Raw genomic sequence first — 18,798 nt, forward strand, 5'->3', positions numbered from 1 at the left:
CCTGGCACTCCAGGCCGTGTCAGGGATGGGCTCACTCTCATGGCATGGGTCTCAGGCTGGACCAGTCATTGGTTGGCCACTCTCAGAATCTCTGCACCACCCTTACCCCAGAACATCTGACAGGCAGGACAGACTGTAGGTCAAAGGTTATGGCTGGGTTCGTGTCCCAATCTCTCCACTGGAAGTCTTACCTGGTCACAGGAGGTGGCCAGTTCAGGCTACATATCCACTACTGCTAGGAGTTTTAGCTGGGGCCATCCTTGTAGATTCCTGGGAGATTCCCTTGGATCAGGTTTCTACCTGACCCCAAAATGCCCCCTGTCTTTCCAGTCCTCTCTTTCAGTGCTCTCCCCCTCCATCTACCTCCCAACATGATCCCTCATGTTCCCATCTCCTGATCATGCATTCTTACTTCATAGATCTAGTCTGGCTTCAGAATGGAGGGATGGGACCCTCACCTTTTGACACAGCATGATCTAATTTGGAAGCAATTCCAGGAGGAACCAGAAACAATGACTGTGTTTTGCTTGTGACTCTTTTCAGAATTGCAACTTCCAGTGAGTCCCTCTGTGTGCCTGGATCAGGGGACGCAGTCACAGCTGAGTGCTTCCAGTCACCTCTCAAAAGGAGCCAAGCCACATGTGTGGGAACCACGGGACTGGAAACGCGAACAGTTGTAAGATGAACATGTTGAATATTCTATCCAGCATATATTGTAGGAAGCAAGAAAAAAACTGGAAATCAGATCTGAGAGCTTGGGTGCTGGGATGGGGCAGAAGGGGGAGGTTGCCAATTAATGAATTGTTAAGCCCCATTCACAAGAACGTTCAGTTATTGTGTCTTAAAGAGGAATGTCATCATTGACTTTTTCCTAGACTAATTCAAATTTCTGCTGCTGTAGAATAAACATTTAGGTAAATTGGACTCTTAGCTAGTAAGTTATATTAATGTAAATTGAATTTAGAACCTTGACAATGTAAAACTATAAAAATTTAACTTCTATTTTATACCCACATGACATTGCTTTAGTCTTTGAGTATGGCTGAATGGATTTTTCTTAGCTATTAAATTTTTATGACTCCTGCTATCTAAGAAAAGGTATCACATTGTCCAAGGTATTTTCAGGGAAGGATGTTTTTAATACAATATTTGTATTAATTCCTTGAGAATTTTGTACAAAGAATTTTTATCTTATTCTCTCCCTTCTCTTCCTCCTGACTCCTCTCAGATCCATCAACCACCTCCCCAACTTTATGCCGCTTTCTCTCCTTCTTCTTCTTCTTCTTCTTCTTCTTCTTCTTCTTCTTCTTCTTCTTCTTCTTCTTCTTCTCCTCCTCCTCCTCCTCCTCCTCCTCCTCCTCCTCCTCCCCCTTCTCCTCCTCCTCCTCCTTCTCTTCTTCCTCCTCCTCCTCCTTCTTTAAATAACCACCAGGTTAAATTTCTACTACCTACATAGTTATGGGTATGGAGCTGGATGGGCCACTGGAGCTTGACCAACCTATCAGGGGCCACATTCTTAAAGGAATCTGATTCCCCCATAAGCCATCAACTACCATCAGCTCCTCAGTTAGGGATGGGGCTTGTCAGACCCTTCCTGCTTCATCTTCAACCATTGAATGGCTTGATCTTGTGAAGATCTAGTGAAGGCAAGCACAGCTGCTGTGAATTCATGAATGAAGTAGTTTCAGGCAGGTCCTCCCTGACCTCTGGTTCTTACAGTCCTTCTGCCCCCTCTTCCATGGGGTGGGGGCTACAGATGTTCTGTTTAGAGCTGAGCACTCCATTGACACTTCTCTTCTGCACTTCGATAAGTTGTGAGCTTCTGCATTAACCACTGTCTGTTGTAGAAAGAAACTTCTCTGACGAGGACCAAGAGCTGCACTAGTCTACAGATATAGGAATAGGTTTTTAGAAAGCAGTTTGATAATATGTCCATTGAACAAAATATTAGTAGGTTTAACCCTGGAGTCTGTGAGTGCTCCAGGCAGAGTCTTAGCCAGATTTACAGTACTAAACACCCATTTCCTCCTGTGGAACATGCCATAAGTTCAAGCAAAAAGTGCTTGCTTACCCCATAACAGTTATACCACTGTTCTAACTGTGGCATATTTTGCCATCCACGTTATTATTATAGTTCACAAGGTTCACAATTGGGTCGGACTTTTGATGACTTCCCCGTGCCCCAGGAACCTACATATAGTACTATCCTGTGCTACAAAAGCTGGCCAGTAGGGAGGTCAATACCAACTTGATTTACCATGTCCTGTGACCCAAGTGTGTGGTGGATTTGGCAATAGAGTCTTACCATCAGGTTCTGGTGGGCAACCAAGAGCAATAGCAACAGCCTGTATCATTTGGGAGATCTCTGAGACACTACTGATCAAGAACTCTAGGGAAAGTATTCCAACTTCACTGGGCTTTTTCTTTTGCCATCTGTAGCTTCTGGAAGGGGCACCATCTCTGGCTTAGGGTGCTTCTCATGAAACTCTTATTTTCTTACATGGAAAAAGTACATATATATGATGTTTATGAAATAGTAGGTTTCCATATAGCTTGTCTGAACATCCTCTGGTTAGTTCTCCCTCTCCCAGCCTCCTCTTCTGCCCTTCCCTCCCATACCTCTCCCCATTTAAACCTCCCTCCACATATCCCCCCTTCTCCTTCATCTCACCTACATTAACTACCCTCCCTTCTTCAGATCTGTCTTCCTCCCCCCACACCCAACAATGGTCCTTTCCTCCTGGATTCTACACGTTCCAGGTAAAGGATTTTAGAATGTATGTAAATCACAGGGAAAAACATATTTTAGTTATGTCACCCAAGACATAACTGAGTGTGCCTCATCTAATTATATGATTACTAGATAATGTTTCAACATTTAATAGTACTTATTGAGAAATCATATTGCGGCTTCTGCATTATATTTTAACTTCCACAGTTGTCATAAGCACAAGCTACATATTATCAGTTACACTTAGATACTTGACATTTAGACATGGCACAGAAAAGCAAATAATCACATATTTTGGTAAAATTTATGATGGAAGTGTGTTTGTTTTAACACAAGACAAGAAACTAGTATTATTTGTTGATTTCTTCACATCTGGCCTTTAAGTTGGCCATTAATTATCAGGAATGATGGGGTGTTTGTCAGGTAGATGTGAGGTAATTGAAGTATTCTAGAATGTTCTTGATGGCCTGTCTGCTGTCAAACAATTCACTGTCTTTGCACAAACAGAAGAGAAATCACCAAAGCAAGCAGGGAGGTTGAGGGGGCGGGGCGGGCTTCTCACCCAGATTCATGTATTCACTTCTGGAGTCACAGTCTCATGAATCTGACGTCACAGGTAGTGTGACTAATTTAATTTTCAGAAATCTTTAAACCTTATTGTAAGCACTGTTTTTCCTTTAGGGGAAAATCCTTCAATTCGGTCTTCCAGTGCAGAGACTGCTACCCATTTGATCACGTATCTCTGTGCCGGGGCACCCCCTGGTGGTGAGAGGATAATCCACAGCTGCAATTGTTTCAGGAAATCCACACAGGAAGGCTGGGCTCCAAGGCGAGGAATTACGACGCTTTAGGTCATGCACTCACACATTGCATACTCAATTCTTAATGTAGTACTGTGTTATTTTACTTTACTTTTTTTTTCAAGGAATCAGACTACAGTCCTTGCTCCCCATGAAGCAGTCTTCAGGGCAGAAGAGCTCTCTGTGATTCTTAAAGCCTATGTGTTGGTGACCTCCTTAAGGCCTTTGCGTGCGTTCATTCATTCAACGGGCACCGTGTGGAGCCCACCAAAGAAGAAACGCTTCACTGTCAAGGTAAAAATCCGACTGAAGCTGTTATTTCATACAGTTCACTGAAGATAAGTAAAATGGGTTGGGCTGCCATTCTCCGACCTTTATGGCTATCAAGTCCCTTTGAATAAAGATTGCATTTTTTTATTGCTGTAAGCAGAGATTTTTATTTAGTATGTGCAAGTGCAAAAATAAGCTGGAAACAACTTATTTCACTATGGATCACGAGGGCTGCATCCTATTTTTTTCTCTCCTCAACCCGTCATTTTAGTTAGTTCTTTGACCTATTAACCAGCTAGTTCTTGCCTGTTCTCTGTTTTTCCTAACTTTCCATTTAAGAAAAAAAAAAAAAAATATATATATATATATATATATATATATATATATATATATATATATATATAGTCAATGTAACAAATGAAAATATAATATTGTCTATACACATTCTGCATCCTCTTTAGTAAGCTCGATACTGACATGTATCTGTCGGGTGAGAAGAAAAGCCCTCAAGCGTGCCCAATATTGTAAGCATTGCTATCAAAGATAATGAAGGCATTTGCAGGAAAAGCTCACCAATACCTCCAAAAAGTTGTGTTATATGAGGGAGCCCAGGCTGTGGCTAGAAGTTTCTCTTGTCCTGCCTAGGCCCTGCGGTCCCATGGCCTGCTTATAAAATAATCACACAGAGGCTTAATATTATTTATAACTTCTTGGCCATTAGCTCAGGCCTACCACTGACTTTTAAACTCTTACATTTAAACTCAGCCCATTTCTGTTAATTTCTATGTTGCCACATGTTCCGTGGCTTTACCTGTGTGCCCTGGACAGTGGGCTGCCATCTCCCCCGACTCAGCCTTCTTCTTCCCAGAATTCTCCTTATCTGCTTATCTCGCCTACACTTCCTGCCTGGCTACTGGCCAATCAGCATTTTATTTACCAACCAATCAGAGCAACACATTCACAGCATACAGAGCAACATTCACATCACCAAGCAGAGCTGGAGATCCCACCTTGGTGGTGGAGAAGACAGGGTAAAGTGGAGGGCTGATCAACTCTGCACCACCCATGCCCAGAACCAGGGTTATTTGTTGGCCCTTCCCAACATTTACCCCATCTGTGATCTGCTCAGGGTAAGGTGGCCAGTCCCTCAGACGCAGGGCTACAGGATCTCCATGACACAGGGCAGCAACAGAATGTCCAGGAAGAGTCCCAGTGAGGGCCCAGCATAAAAGATATAACAGAGACCAGGGGCCTCGAACCAGACCAATGAATCTTAGCCATGAACGCCTACATGTAAAAATGTAAGGCTAAAGGGGGTTTACTGTGTGGCTCACTGTATCACACTGCAGCTTCCATGATGAAATTTTCCCCTTCTTCCTTTTTTTCCTCCTTTTTTCTTTTAAATTTTATTTTGTTTATTTTGGTGGGGGAGGGAGATGGGTGGGATCAGGAAGCATGATGTAAAAGACACAAAGAATAAATAAAAAGAAAGTTTAAAAAAAAAAGATGTAGCCCAGGTTAACTTGGTTCAAAGTAAGTTTTCTGAGAACACATTGGATAGAATTTAAGGAAACTTTGATTTTCCAGAAAATCATTGTTCAGAGTGCTTGCAGGAGAAAATGGGAAGAACTAGATGAATGCACAGTGCCATGAGGTTCAAAAGTGACTGGATGATTTCTTTTTCTGAATTTGCATTATGTCAATTACACTCTGAACTCTGGGAAGTGTTCCAGTGAGGAGGACACTTCAATTGTTCATTTAAATATGGTAATGAAAACTCACTGACCTAGTAATAGCTGTAGGTATTCTGTAGTCCCAGACGTAGCTCACATTCTACGGAAGCAGATTGATGGCCCAAGTCCTTAAACTTGCTTCTTTTAACCTTCAAATAGTCATCTGAACTCAAGTTAATAAGTCTGTGGTTTTCTGGGAATCTTGAAAGGACAGAGTCCAAGCTGGTTTATTCCAGAATGCTCCTTCGTCACAGTAGCTCCTCATGCCACGGTTGTTCCCATTTCCCCTTTCTATTGATCTAAACTAAATCCAACTGCTGATTTTTAACCATTTTGACCAAAACAAACATTTTACAACTTCATATGGTTTAACCAAATAGTGGAGGTTGGGCATAGACAGATGAGATTCACAGTCCTTAGTTATGTTAAGAATCATGTTACATGTTACTATTCACAAATGTAACACATATTTAAGCACAGACCAAGAAAGTCAGTAGTGTGGTTCTATCTGAAGGCAAAGATGTGGGAATGAAGAGCTCACATTTCAGAGGGCAGCGGGTGAGTGGGGCAGTTCAAGCACACACAGGCGGCTTTGGAGGGTTCTCCCCTTCTATCTACCTTGTTGCTTAGTGTATTTTCCTTTTATTTCACTAAAACCACAGTTTCCCATATTTCATTGTAGGGCTCAAATATTCTCCAACTTTGAAAGTTATCATTCTTAATGTATGTAATATACAGCAGTCACCATTAGTTTAATGAATCCAGTCATGTTTATTTTTCTATCGTGATATTTATTTACTTATTCATTTTGAGACAGACTCTCAGTCTAACTTGTGGTCCTCCTGCATCGGCATCTAGAAGTTAGGACTGCAGACATTCTCCATCAGGCCAGCTATTGCTCAATGACTCCTGAAATGTTTTTCTCACTGACTTCTTTTCCTTCCTTTTTCTGTTGGCTAAATTTTGATCTTTCTGTTTCTACTCTTTTTGGCCTTCGTGTGTGTGTGTGTGTGTGTGTGTGTGTGTGTGTGTGTGTGTATGTGTGTGTGTGTGTGTGTAGCACTCATGTGCACACACACACTCTCAGACTCATGAGTGTGTGGCCGTGCACACGCTGAGGCAGAGGACAACTTTCAGGAGTTGGTTCTCCCCTCCTACCTTTACGTGAGCTCAAGGGAGAGAACTCAGATTGCCAGGCCTGTGCAGTGCTTTTATCTGCTGAGCCATTTCACTGGTCCTGTAAGATGATGATGATGGTGATGCTGACGATGGTGATGATGATGGTGATGATGATGATGATGATGATGATGATGATGGTAATGATGATGATATAAGTGTGCATGGCTATGTGTGGTATGGACCCATAGTCCATGACATACTTGTGAGTCAAAAGAAACCTTTCATGAGTCAGCTGTCTCCTTCCACAGTGCGTCTTAGGGTTCAAACACAGACCATCAGATTTGGTGGCCATTGCCTGCTGAGCTATGGACAGCCCTCTGTTCTTACTGTTTATACTTTCTCATATTTTCTGTCTCTTCGTGTGCTTTCTGGAAGCATTTGCTTACAAGACAGTTTAGTCGTATCTTCAAATTTGTATATATAACATATGCTGGTATCCCTTGAGTTTTACTTTTATTAGTTTCTTACTGCAGTTGCTCTTCATACTGTTGGTAATTTCTCTTCTATTTTTCATTTTACTTCCCCTTTGATTACTTCCTGGAATGCATTAGTCGTGGTTATATTCAATTACAGTTTTACTGCATGGTATGTATTAGTCAGCTTGTTACGTTTTTGTTGAGGTAGTTGTGCTTTTCCCATGCATGATGACCATGGACTAACTCTCTGAAACTGTAAGCAAGCCCCGAATTAAGTGCTTTTCTTTATAAGTTGCCTTGGTCATGGTGTCTCTTCACAGCAGGGACATTTGGGGTTTGAGAGTAAATGGGGTAGAGGGTCACATATGATTGGACATCCCACACACCTCAACTACCCACTTGAGCAGGTCGTTATCCATAAATCCTGGGTCTGCACTCAGCATCCTTCAGAAGGAGGAACAACAGTATGAGGGGAAAATCACAGAGAGGAGGCAGGAGGAAAATCTTAGTTCTTCCCCTGAAAATTTAAAGTTTAGATGATCCTCTCATGTGGCCTCCAGAAACTCCCTCATACACATGCAACTCCCTCATGTTCATCTTCCCTGTCCATGGCCATGACAGGCCCAGCCAACCCAAAATTGCTTTCAGAATGCCTTTCACAGAGGCTTTTGAATCTTGTTCTTTGGAAGCCAAACCCATGCCTCTGACTCGTTTTATCTATCCTAGTTTCTATCTTGAAAGGAAACCCAAGATCTTAACTATTCTGGTCATTTCAAAGGCGTTTTCAGCCCCCCCCCTCCATTTTTTTTACATATAAAACAGCCGCTCCACCTACCACAGTGGAAATGACCCCAGAAGTAACGAGTTTTCTGTAATAGTTTTATTTATGCTTTCCCTGAAGCTAAGTCCATAGGCATCAGTCTTCTTTATGTTTTCAAGCTTTATTCACTATTTTTTCTTTTCCATTTTTTGTCATGTCCTCGGGATGGATGTGTGCCGTGCCTGTGCACAGTAAAGCATTCAACTCTCACTGGTTTCATTCTGTTCTTGGGATTTATCTTTTTAAGACCTTGCCTGATTACTCCTCAGATACCTTTATCTGTGGTTAAGGTGAGGTAGAATGGTTTCCTGAGAATGCGGAAGGAGATTGTTCCCTTAGTAGGTCAACATTATACTTGATGATGCAGAGTTAAGAAAACAAGCATAGTGTTTATGTACCCTTCAACTGAAGTACTTAAGTTTCACAACAAAAGATCTTACTCATCTGGCTCATCAGTTTTTCATTCTGTAAAATATTATTTTCTTCTGATATTTTCAGATGTATAAATATACACAGAAACCTCTTCACGCCAATGTGGAGGACAAAACATAAACAAACTCACTTAAGATTAACCATGTTATATCAGCATGCTGCTAAACTCTGTCTGTAAATTCCACAAGATGTGTGTGTGTGTGAGTGTGTGTGTATGCATGTTTGTGCATGTGTGTGTGTGTGTGTGTGTGTGTGTGTGTGAGAGAGAGAGAGAGAGAGAGAGAGAGAGAGAGAGAGAGAGAGAGAGAGAGAGAGAGAGAGCATGTTCATGCATTGAGTCCTATATTCAGAGGCCGAATTAGTTAAATCAGCAGTGATTTATTCACTGTTCAGTGAGGTAAACACACTAACCTGGTTATCAGTGGCCATGTATAGAACATCCTGGCAGCTAAAGAAAATACAAAAAGCAGCAGTAAGGGATACGACTGTGAGTTCATTTATTTCCAATTAGGCCTGCTGCTGGGATGCCTTCTCTGTGAAAACTCTGGGAGCAGATGAAAAATATCGAGACATGTAAACGAGAAATAATAAAACTTATAACCTGAACTTTAAAAAGGCACTTTAGCATGGAAATATGTTAAAATTTAAGTGATGTGTTAAACATTCCTGAGGCTGTTCACTCTCAAAAGAAGTATGTAGAAAAATGAGGAACAGACTAACAGCAAATACAGCATTTGGTCACTGTGTCCTTTCATGTGAATTTAAATAATCAGACATGCCACTGTTGAGACATTATTATTTTCTTGAACATAATACGTTTAACACTGTGCCATACTTTATTAAAAAAAAAAAAACTTACTCCCTCCCTTCTAAACTTCCAGGGGCTTGAATGAAGCCCTTTCTCAGACTTTCTAACTGTAACTTTTAGTTAGATGCATCCACAGCTGTCTTCACACACAAATCACATAGATTAACTGTGAGAAATGTCATAAATTTAGAGTTGGCTCTTAGAGTAAAAAGTCATGAGTTATCCCTTTATTCACTGTAAATCACCAAATCAGAAGTTACCCAGCAGAGAGGACTCCCTGACATCTGTAACTTTTTTTATGAGGTTGGAAGATTCCTCACACCTGTGATTGTAGTTGGCGGTTTTGATGAAAACATATCACTAAAGTGATTTGTGCCTCCAGGCAGGAAGCTTGTCAGAGCCTTATTTTTGTCCAGTTGAAACATAACCTACATGAAGTCATTGATCAGCTATCATATATTTGATATCAGATATAAATTTATTTGACATGCTTGGTGTCAAGTATAAATTTATATGGAGATAGTTCTCACATATAATCATCTTTTGGTGCATTCATCTTCATGGAATTAAATTAAAGTTCATTTAAATTCTTTTGACTGTGTGTAGAAATTGCTGGAGTCTACTTGACCCCCAACCGCTCTAAGGCCAGCCACTCTACTTTGCAATGGTATGAATTACATGCGTAAATGGCACGTGCCTGGTACATTACTTTCCAGGAAATGCGATAGACTGCCATCATCATCTAGATTCCTGGACACTTTGATTTAAAGGGTAAAATCCGAAGGATGTGGACATTTCTCAAGTGAGAATCATCAATGGAAAGCAAAGTTAAAGCATGCAACTGCCAACTCACTGACCCCCACTTTGGGGGACCTTTCTTAGTGTCTCCTACCTTCAGTTCCCTGTGTATCAATGAACTCTGCAACATGTGTACAGAGGAGAGCCCAGAACTTAGCAAAGAAGGGACCACTGTCACTTACAAGGTCCCCTTTCAAAAAAATGCATAGATTCTTTTTTTCTTTTTCCTTTTGGAAATATGATGCAGTTGCAGGATTGAAGTCAGCCTTATTTGTCCCCAGTATTTATGTGGTGCTTTTGATAATGTCAGGGGAGAGAGCTAATGTAATCCCAGCGTAAAAATGAGGAATGTCTCTGGAAGCAGTGATAAAGCTACTCTATGGTTTGAGCCTTAACAAGTGTTCTTCTCTGATCCTCATTTTTATGTCTAAAACTGCAGGCTGTGGAATAGACCTTGTAAAAGGCTATCACTGAGTATCTGGTCCTTCAGGAGGCCTGAGAGATTTATGGCATTAGTAGGAAGAACGTGAATAAAAGTCTGCTCCCAATAGTTTGTAAAACGAGTTGATGCATTACTTAGCCTATTCCTGCTCAGACTCACTTTAAAATGCATCATCTGATTTCTGTAAGTGGGAACCATAGATAATCAGTATTAAGTAAATAGGAATGATGTTCAAGAAGAAAATAACTAATAACCATAAAACACTTATCTAATCAGCTCACAGTAGTGTTATTATTATTATTTCAAATGTGTGTTTGCTATAGAAAAAACTAATTGGTTTACAACTGCATACAATTTTCAAGTACATGAATTCAAAACAGTTGATGCTGCTGGTGGTAATTTTATCTTCTCAATAGCATTTCGCCATTCATTCATTTCCAAACTCATTCCACAAAAAAAATTGTCAGATAATTTTGAAGGCTCATTAATCCTTAAGATTGATCTTAAATTATAATCCTAAAAAAGAAGAAAATGATGCATTAATCATGGTTTGGGTTTTTTTTTTCAGTCAAATGTGGTATTTTAGCATATTACCCTCAACTTTAGAAAGACAGGCCATGAGTCTGTGTCTGTGAAACTCACATAATGTCCCATGGACACTCCAATCTGTTTATTAATGGCTGTCTAACACCATCATTTGAATTAATGGTACCTGTTGATACTGTGGTGACTTGAATGAAGTGTCTCTCTCATAGGCTCAGGCATTTGAATAATTGGTCCCTAGTTGGTGGTGCTGTTTGGATAGGTTTGGTAGGTGTGGCTTTGCTGGAGGAAGTGTGTCACTGTGGATTGGGGCTTGAGGTTTCAAACGCCATGCTCTGTTCCCAGTTCACTCTCCACTTCCTGCTCGTGGTTGAAGCTAGCTGCTCTAGCTTGCTGCCTAGCTACCATGCCTGCTTACTGTTGCCTTGCATCACCATTATGGCGATGGCCTCTTCTCCCTCTGGAACGGTAAGCCCAAATAAGCTCCTCCTTTTGTAAGTTGCTTTGGTTATGGTGCTTTACCATAGGGATAGAAAAGCAAATGCAGAAGTGATAGTAGCATCAAAACCCGTGGTTTGGGAGAACATGGTTTAAGAGTTGATTCTATCACAAAAAATAGTGTCATTAATTTATAGGATTTTATTAATTTCCATATATTATCTCTTTAGAATGAATGTCACAAACTGATAGATATATGAAAGTAGAGTGAACTGATAAGATCTTAATGTGTTTTCCGTTGTTGTTAACACCATAGACTGGGTAAGTTATAAAGAAAAGTTAATTATGGTTCAGAGCTCGAGTCTAAGATTGAAGGGCTACCTATCGGATAACCTTCTTGGTGGCAGTCCTAAGATACACAGAGCATGTGGTATGAGCCAGTGTGTGTGTGTGTGTGTGTGTGTGTGTGTATGTGTGTATGTATGTGCACATGTGTGCACTTATGCATGCCCATGCATTTTCTGGATTCCCACTTTTCTTTTATTTAAAATTTTATTTTGCCGGGCGGTGGTGGCGCATGCCTTTAATCCCAGCACTTGGGAGGCAGAGGCAGGCGGATCTTTGTGAGTTCGAGGCCAGCCTGGTCTAGAGAGCGAGATCCAGGAAAGGCGCAAAGCTGCACAGAGAAACCCTGTCTCGAAAAACCTAAAAAAAAAAAAAAAAAAATTATTTTTACTAGATACATTTTACTAGATGCATATGTGTGTGTGTGTGTGTGTGTGTGTGTGTGTGTGTGTGTGTGTGTGTATATATATATATATATATATGTATGTATGTATGTATATAGGTGTACCGCATGTGTGCATTGCCCACAGTGGTCAGAAGAGGGTGTTGGATCCTCTGAAACTGGAACTATAGATGGTTGTGAGTCAGTATGTGGGTGCTGGAACCTGAAGCTGGTTCTCTACAAGAGCAACAAGCGCTCAGCTGCTAGGCCATCTCTGCAGCCCTATATCTCCCTGTTCTTAGACATTATCCAGGAATAAGCATGGGAACCCCATCCTGAGGACTGTTTCTAATCCTGACTACTTCCCCAATGCTCTGCCTCCCACACATAGTGGGATTCCTCTCCAGGCAATTAAACCAACATGTGTTTCAGGGAAGACAGCTGTAATTAAAATGTAGCAGGCCCGTGTGCCTCCAGTGTTCTATGTGAAGGTTTATATGTATGCATAATATACTATAGTGACAACAGAAATGTAAATCCATGAAGTCCAACCCTGATAAATAAATTTCCTAATTGTTTATTGCTAGCAAATTATTATTATCTTTAATGCTTGAGAGTTAGCTGGTGTTAATCATATCAAAATACGGAGGTGAACTAACACGCAGGGGTTTCAATGTGAAGTCGGGGGAGACAGGAGAATTCCTTCAGGGTGTCTGGGAGGTGGAAAAAGAGCTCTATTGCAGTATTTTGGACAAAGGTCTGTGCACCTCACTCTTGCACAACTTCTCTGCTCACCTCTGCTGTACCAAACCTGAGCTAATGTGGTCATAGGGTGAGAGAAAAGTCCAGGAGAAGAGGGGACAAGCAGCAGGTGCTACTCCTCCATACTGGAGCCTGTGGACTTCTCGGAGGCTCTTAAACAACTGATCTGTGTAGCTCTTTCCTCTTTCTAGCATAGTAATGCCATTGTGATTTCTGTTGTGTTTCCCTGGCCACACATGTATAAGATAAGCCAACCTTGGCATAAAAAAAAAAACAAAAAAAAAACCCTAATCTAAGAGTGCTCCAGAGCATTTTAGGCATTTATAGAGGACAACATCATTTTGATTTCTGAAAAATCTTATAATGTCATTAATTGTTATCTTAAATTTATTTTTAGCTGATGAAAAAATGTGAGAAGTGCGCATACTCCCAGGCTATCGCAATGCTCCTATATATGTGAATGTTATATAATGGCTAAAGAAGATTAAACATAACCATCTTCCCAAACAGTCACAATTTTTATGATGAAAATATTCAAAAACTGTGTTGAAACTTTGCTTTGCTCTTTGAGTCAGGGTCTTCTGGCCTGGACCCTGAGGCAGTTCTCCTGCATTTCCTCCAAGTGCAAGGCTTGAAGGCAGATGTGAGTCACCACACTTAGCTCAGAATCTTGTACTCTCACCTTTTAAACATAGAGTGACTGTGGGGTGTCTGTGGCCACTGTGCTGTGACTCACCCAAGATTCCTGTTGCTTCCCAGAACTTGGTGCCTTGGTCAGCCTCTCATTACTACTTCCTCTTCCCAATCCTTTCCAGTCCATGTCAAAACCAAACTAGCCAATCCGGAAAGATACTCAGAGATGGAAGAGCTGCCATGCTTTCTTCATTTCCATCCACTGAGTAAGAATTGCTAAGGTGGATCTACCGGTGATGGACCCAGGAATTACAGCAAAGCTCTCTGCAAGCTTCCTGACCTTTCCCACTTCTCGGTTGGCCCCTGGAAAGTTTAGACATGTAATTACAAATGTGCATCCCTGCAGTTTGACAGCGAAGACGACCTCAGCTTCCTGTCACTGCGCTAATGTTAAATAGTGGCTGCCGATGGGAAATAGATTAAGACATTAAAAAAAAAATCAGCTGACATCGCTAAAGAAGGAGGTGCAAAAAGCAAAACAGAAACTGTACCTGCTAAACACATTTGAAATCCCGAAAAGAAGAGGTTCTCATTTACTCTTCACTGAAACAGGAAGCAAACCTTAGTACTTGATGCGGCAGTTCAAATGTGGCCGGCACCGGAAGAGAAAGGCTTTGGAATAGGGATGCCATCCATCAAACTGTGAAAAAGATTCCCTAGTAGTAAAAAGAAAGAAAGAAAGAAAGAAAGAAAGAAAGAAAGAAAGAAAGAAAGAAAGAAAGAAAGAAAGAAAGAAAGAAAGAAAGAAAGAAAGAAGTCCTTCACGAGGGACGTGTGGATGCAAAGCACCAGCGAGAACAGCAGCAGTCCACCCAGCCAAGCTGACCACTTTAGTGCTCATTACAGAAAATGTGCTCTCACTCAGAGAGGAAAACAAATCCGCTTTGCATTTTAACTTACGCGACAGAAACAAAATATGTTTTCATTAGTACATTTGAAGCTTAGTATGCGTTTGTCTTTTTTTTTTTCAACATTTCTATTAACGATTTCCTTTATTCCTTGATATCTGTCTCACAGGCTGTGACAAATCCTAAATATAAAATACCCTCAGCTGTGCCAAGTAGGTAAAACTGCTCGAAGAAGCCAGACTTTCGTTCCCTTCAGGAGAAAATCTGACTTGCATTTGTCTTGAGTGATTTATGCATTGTAAGCTTAAAATGAAATACAGCCGTTTCCCTTCCCTATATTAAAATGCGGTTTCAAATTTGCAAGACACAGTTATCTTTTGTCACCAAGGATACTGGCATAGTTACAGGAGACAAAAAAATTGCTATATTGCCCCCAAGTGGTATCTTCTGGTGTTGCATAAATAGTCTGAGCTGTCTAATATAGAAAGGGAAAGATTAAAAGTTGAAAAGGAGAACTGGATCTGGTGGTCGGAGGAGGGCTGGGAGGAGTGAAGGGAGGGGAAACTGTGGGTGGGATGTATTATATGGGAGATATATAAAATATAAAATAAAATAAAAGTCACCAGCGCTTAGGCAGAAAGTTTGGTCTTTTTCATTCATTGTATCGCACATATTTATTGTTAAGAAATTATTTGATTGTTTGTAGTTATGGTGGTAGGAATATTGTTAAGCATAGATGCTGAATGATGCTAATTTGTCAGTGCAATTTAAGTTGCCTAGACCACAAAATTATTTGGGATGATTTCAGAATTTGCCGGTCATTGGACATTCTTTCTCCATTTAAGAACGCACACAAAGCTTTTGTAAATCACTGTGGAGCTGGTACCGACTTTTAGACCCAGCATATGAGACTGTTACTTCTGTCCTTTTGTGCTACTTCTGTTGGCTGCAGTTAGAATCATTGATGCTCTGTTAACCTGAATGCCTTTGACTTATTTAAATGAGCTAATACTGCGGTATAGAACCGAACAATGTCTTTTGTTTCTCTTAGCACTGAAGGTAGAGATGGATTGTCTCTCAGAATTCTGCACGCACGGTCAGAGCTGCGTTCTGTACCATGACAACACAAAGGCACACTCCCTTGCCTTGCTAGTTCTCTCTCTCTAGGCCTCGGTGTGTAAGGACACCATCTTGATGTGTACACCTCACTCTACCCTCTGTAGTATCACACAGATGTCCTCTCTCTCTGTCCCCAAGCCTGGGCCTTCAGTTCTAACGCACTCTGTGAAGCACATCGTTCAGTGTTGGGAAAAGACACTGCAAACGGAAGGGACTCCTGGTACCCTAGCCACACGTATGCACTTGCAGCACGGCCCCCCTCTACTCAGCATCCTGACACTTGGTGTCTTGTCTTCCAGAATCCATCAATCCCAGCATTGCAGCCTCCCTCCTGAAGGTCTATTCCAAACTGATGCTTTGATAGAAATTTCTAATACAACAGTTCTTCGTAGGATCATGTTCCAGGTAGATTTGAAAGGTGGGGGGCGTCCTCTAGGTGTTTGGCTACCTGGTTCATCCCTAGGACGATTTTTATATTCAAGTCACAGAGCCAATCATTATCTCAATGCAGAAGTCACAAGAGAAAAACATTATGCTAAAGAAACAATTTCATCTTACTTTACTGTGAAGGTAAAATGAAGTGTGACTTACAGTATGAACAGGCCAGTGATGACTCCTTTCAGAATGAATGATAAACAAATATTTGATTGCAGTCTGACTCAAAGGGGAGAAAAATGTATCAGCAGTATGAAAGCTGTAGGGTTGGATATGCAGCATAGAAAGACATCCTAAAGTGCTGTCCCTACCGAACCATGAAGGGATGTAAGGTAGAACACTACCTTTATGATACGTGTGGCCACAGGGAAGTATTTCAGCCCCATTAACGGTTTAAAGATGTATAAAATAATAATAGTTTTCATATAGGTTCAGTGAGATTAAAAAAAAAGTCCCTTCTGAGATATTTACTGGCATCTCCTATGGGCTACACATTATGTAAGGTTCCAGTGGCGAAAAATAAAGCCACTGCTTTTGTGGAGTTTATTCTGGTACATATTGATAGACAGATATTGGAAAATAATTATACTTAAACAAATAAATGTAATTACAGTTTTTTTGGTAATGCTAAGAATGAAATGGACAGATGAGGAGTAAATAATAATTGCATTATCCACTATATGAGAGGTAAAAAGATCTTCCTAAGTGGCATATGGACTGTTGAAACCAAGTGTCTTTTAAGATTTGGGGGTAAAACATTCCCAGCAAAGTGACAATTCCAAAGTCTCCTCCAGGTAGGAGGGAGTTTGCATATTCCCAGAACACTACTAGCTCTGAGAGAGCACCTGGACGCTGCAGAGAGTAGGCCAGAGGAAAAGGCAAGAATGGAGTCACACAGGTCTCCCAGTCAAGGGAAGCTTCAGCCCCTCCCTCTCTCTGGACGGTTCAGTGCCCAGGGACTGGCACACTTGCACCTCTTTAACCCACGCTGCTGCTGCTGCTGCTGCTGCTACATGTAGAACAGACTACTCGGGATGCTGAGTAAACCACTCACAGGCCAGTCGGATGGGATGCTGGGAGCTTGAGCAAGTGGATGAGAAGGTGCGCTAAGGGAGAGGTAAGGACACATTTCGGAGGTAGAAACAAGAATTGGTGTTAGAATGAGAAAGAGGACGAAAGGGGGCGTGCTTGAGGAGGACGCCTCACAATCATTTGAGCTATAATGACATTTATTTACTAAGAAACCAAATGGAGGAGGCATCAGATGAAATAGAGGTGTGGGTGTTCTATGACCTCCCTATGATCTCTTCTTTCTCTCTTTCCTAGCCTCATCACCTGTGTTACACCCCCAGAGACACATTGAAATCTAGCATCAGTATATAAGAAAACATGTAGCTTTTGTCTTTTTGAATTTGGCTTTTCTTAACATAATGATTTCTAATTCCGTTCATTTCCCTGCAAGTATCATGTTTTTATTTTTCTTCAGAACTGAAAAAAACTATTGTGTACTTGGACCATATTCCTCTTCCATCCATCTGTTGGTGGTCATCTAGGCTGGTTATGTTTCTTACCTATTGTGAATAGGGCAGTGGTTAAACATGAATGTGCTTCTATCTCTGCAGAGCAAGGGGAAAAGGAGGATAATGGGAGAGGGGAACAAATAAAGACAAAATACTTACAAAATTCCATAATAAAACTGTGGTGATATATTGTGTACCCTAATAAATATGCCTGAAGATCAGAAAACAGAACAAGCCATTTAATTAAACATAGAGGCCAGGCAGTGGTGGCACACACCTTTAATCCTAGCACTCATAAGATAGAGATCTGTCTGGATCTCTATGAGTTCAAAGCCACCCTGGACTACATGAGATTGACTCAGTCTAGGAGACAAACAGAGCCAGACAATGGTGGCACACACCTTTAATCCCAGCACTTGAGATCTTATGCCTTTGCTTGGGAAGCACACACACCTTTAATCCCAGGATATAATATGACAAGGCAGAGAAAGGTATATAAGGCATGAGGAAACAGGAACTAAAGGCTTTTCAGCGAAAATGTCCCTTTCAGCTAGAGGCTTTTTTAGGCTGAGGAGTCCTAGGGGTAACACAAGGCTTGTTCCTTTGTCTCTCTGATTTTTCAGCATTTACCCCAATATCTGGCTCCAGGTTTTTTATTAAATGACCATTTAACAATTCATGTTACAGGAAACTCACTGCTTTGTTATGCTATCATAAAAATGTGGTAAAACAAATATATTTAAAGAAACTTTGTGGAGAAGTGGGGAGGGCACAGGTTCCCACTCTCACAGAAGCTGATCTATCTCACACAACTGGCTTTCTCTTCCATTCCCTGCTTTTCTTGACTGTGGCTTGGCCACTGATCTCTGTGGTGAGCTGGTGGCTGCTTGGTTGGATAGTATAGCCTGGACTCATTCACAGACCTGGCTATTTGCTGGCTGTCAGGGTCATGAGGATGATTTTGTTCTATGTCTCCCATCATAAACAGCAAGGGAATATTCCTTCAAGGTCAAGTTCTTTTTAAGATTTGGATTTTTCTAGCAGATTGAGTGTGTACTACTCCTCAACACATGCATCCTCAAAGATAGATCATGCCCCAACTCTTAACACCCACAAATTTGACATCATTTAGACAAAGTATCTTAGGAGATGTATGAAGTTGATGTCTTAATTAATGTTCTATTGCTGCAAAGGTACACTATGACCAAGGCTGCTTATAAAAGAGAGCCTGTAGTTGGGGGCTTGCTTACAATTACAGAGAGTGAGCCCATAACCATCATGGTG

At 41.1% G+C, this 18,798-nt stretch overlaps 1 protein-coding gene across 3 annotated transcripts in view; it reads left to right on the forward strand.

Moving 5' to 3' along the window:
• The window catches only part of Cped1 (cadherin like and PC-esterase domain containing 1), a 274,567-nt gene that overhangs the window by 105,132 nt on the left and 150,637 nt on the right, over positions 1-18,798 (forward strand). For all 3 annotated transcript variants that reach the window (XM_052721212.1, XM_052721210.1, XM_052721211.1), the window contains 2 exons: positions 544-676; positions 3,657-3,825. In XM_052721212.1, coding sequence (XP_052577172.1) covers positions 544-676; positions 3,657-3,825 — 302 coding nt within the window. The remainder of the gene's footprint in view (positions 1-543; positions 677-3,656; positions 3,826-18,798) is intronic.

The sequence above is a fragment of the Peromyscus californicus genome, unplaced genomic scaffold (assembly GCF_007827085.1).
Source record: "Peromyscus californicus insignis strain IS unplaced genomic scaffold, ASM782708v3 Scaffold_6__1_contigs__length_162567912, whole genome shotgun sequence".
Lineage (NCBI taxonomy): Eukaryota > Metazoa > Chordata > Mammalia > Rodentia > Cricetidae > Peromyscus > Peromyscus californicus.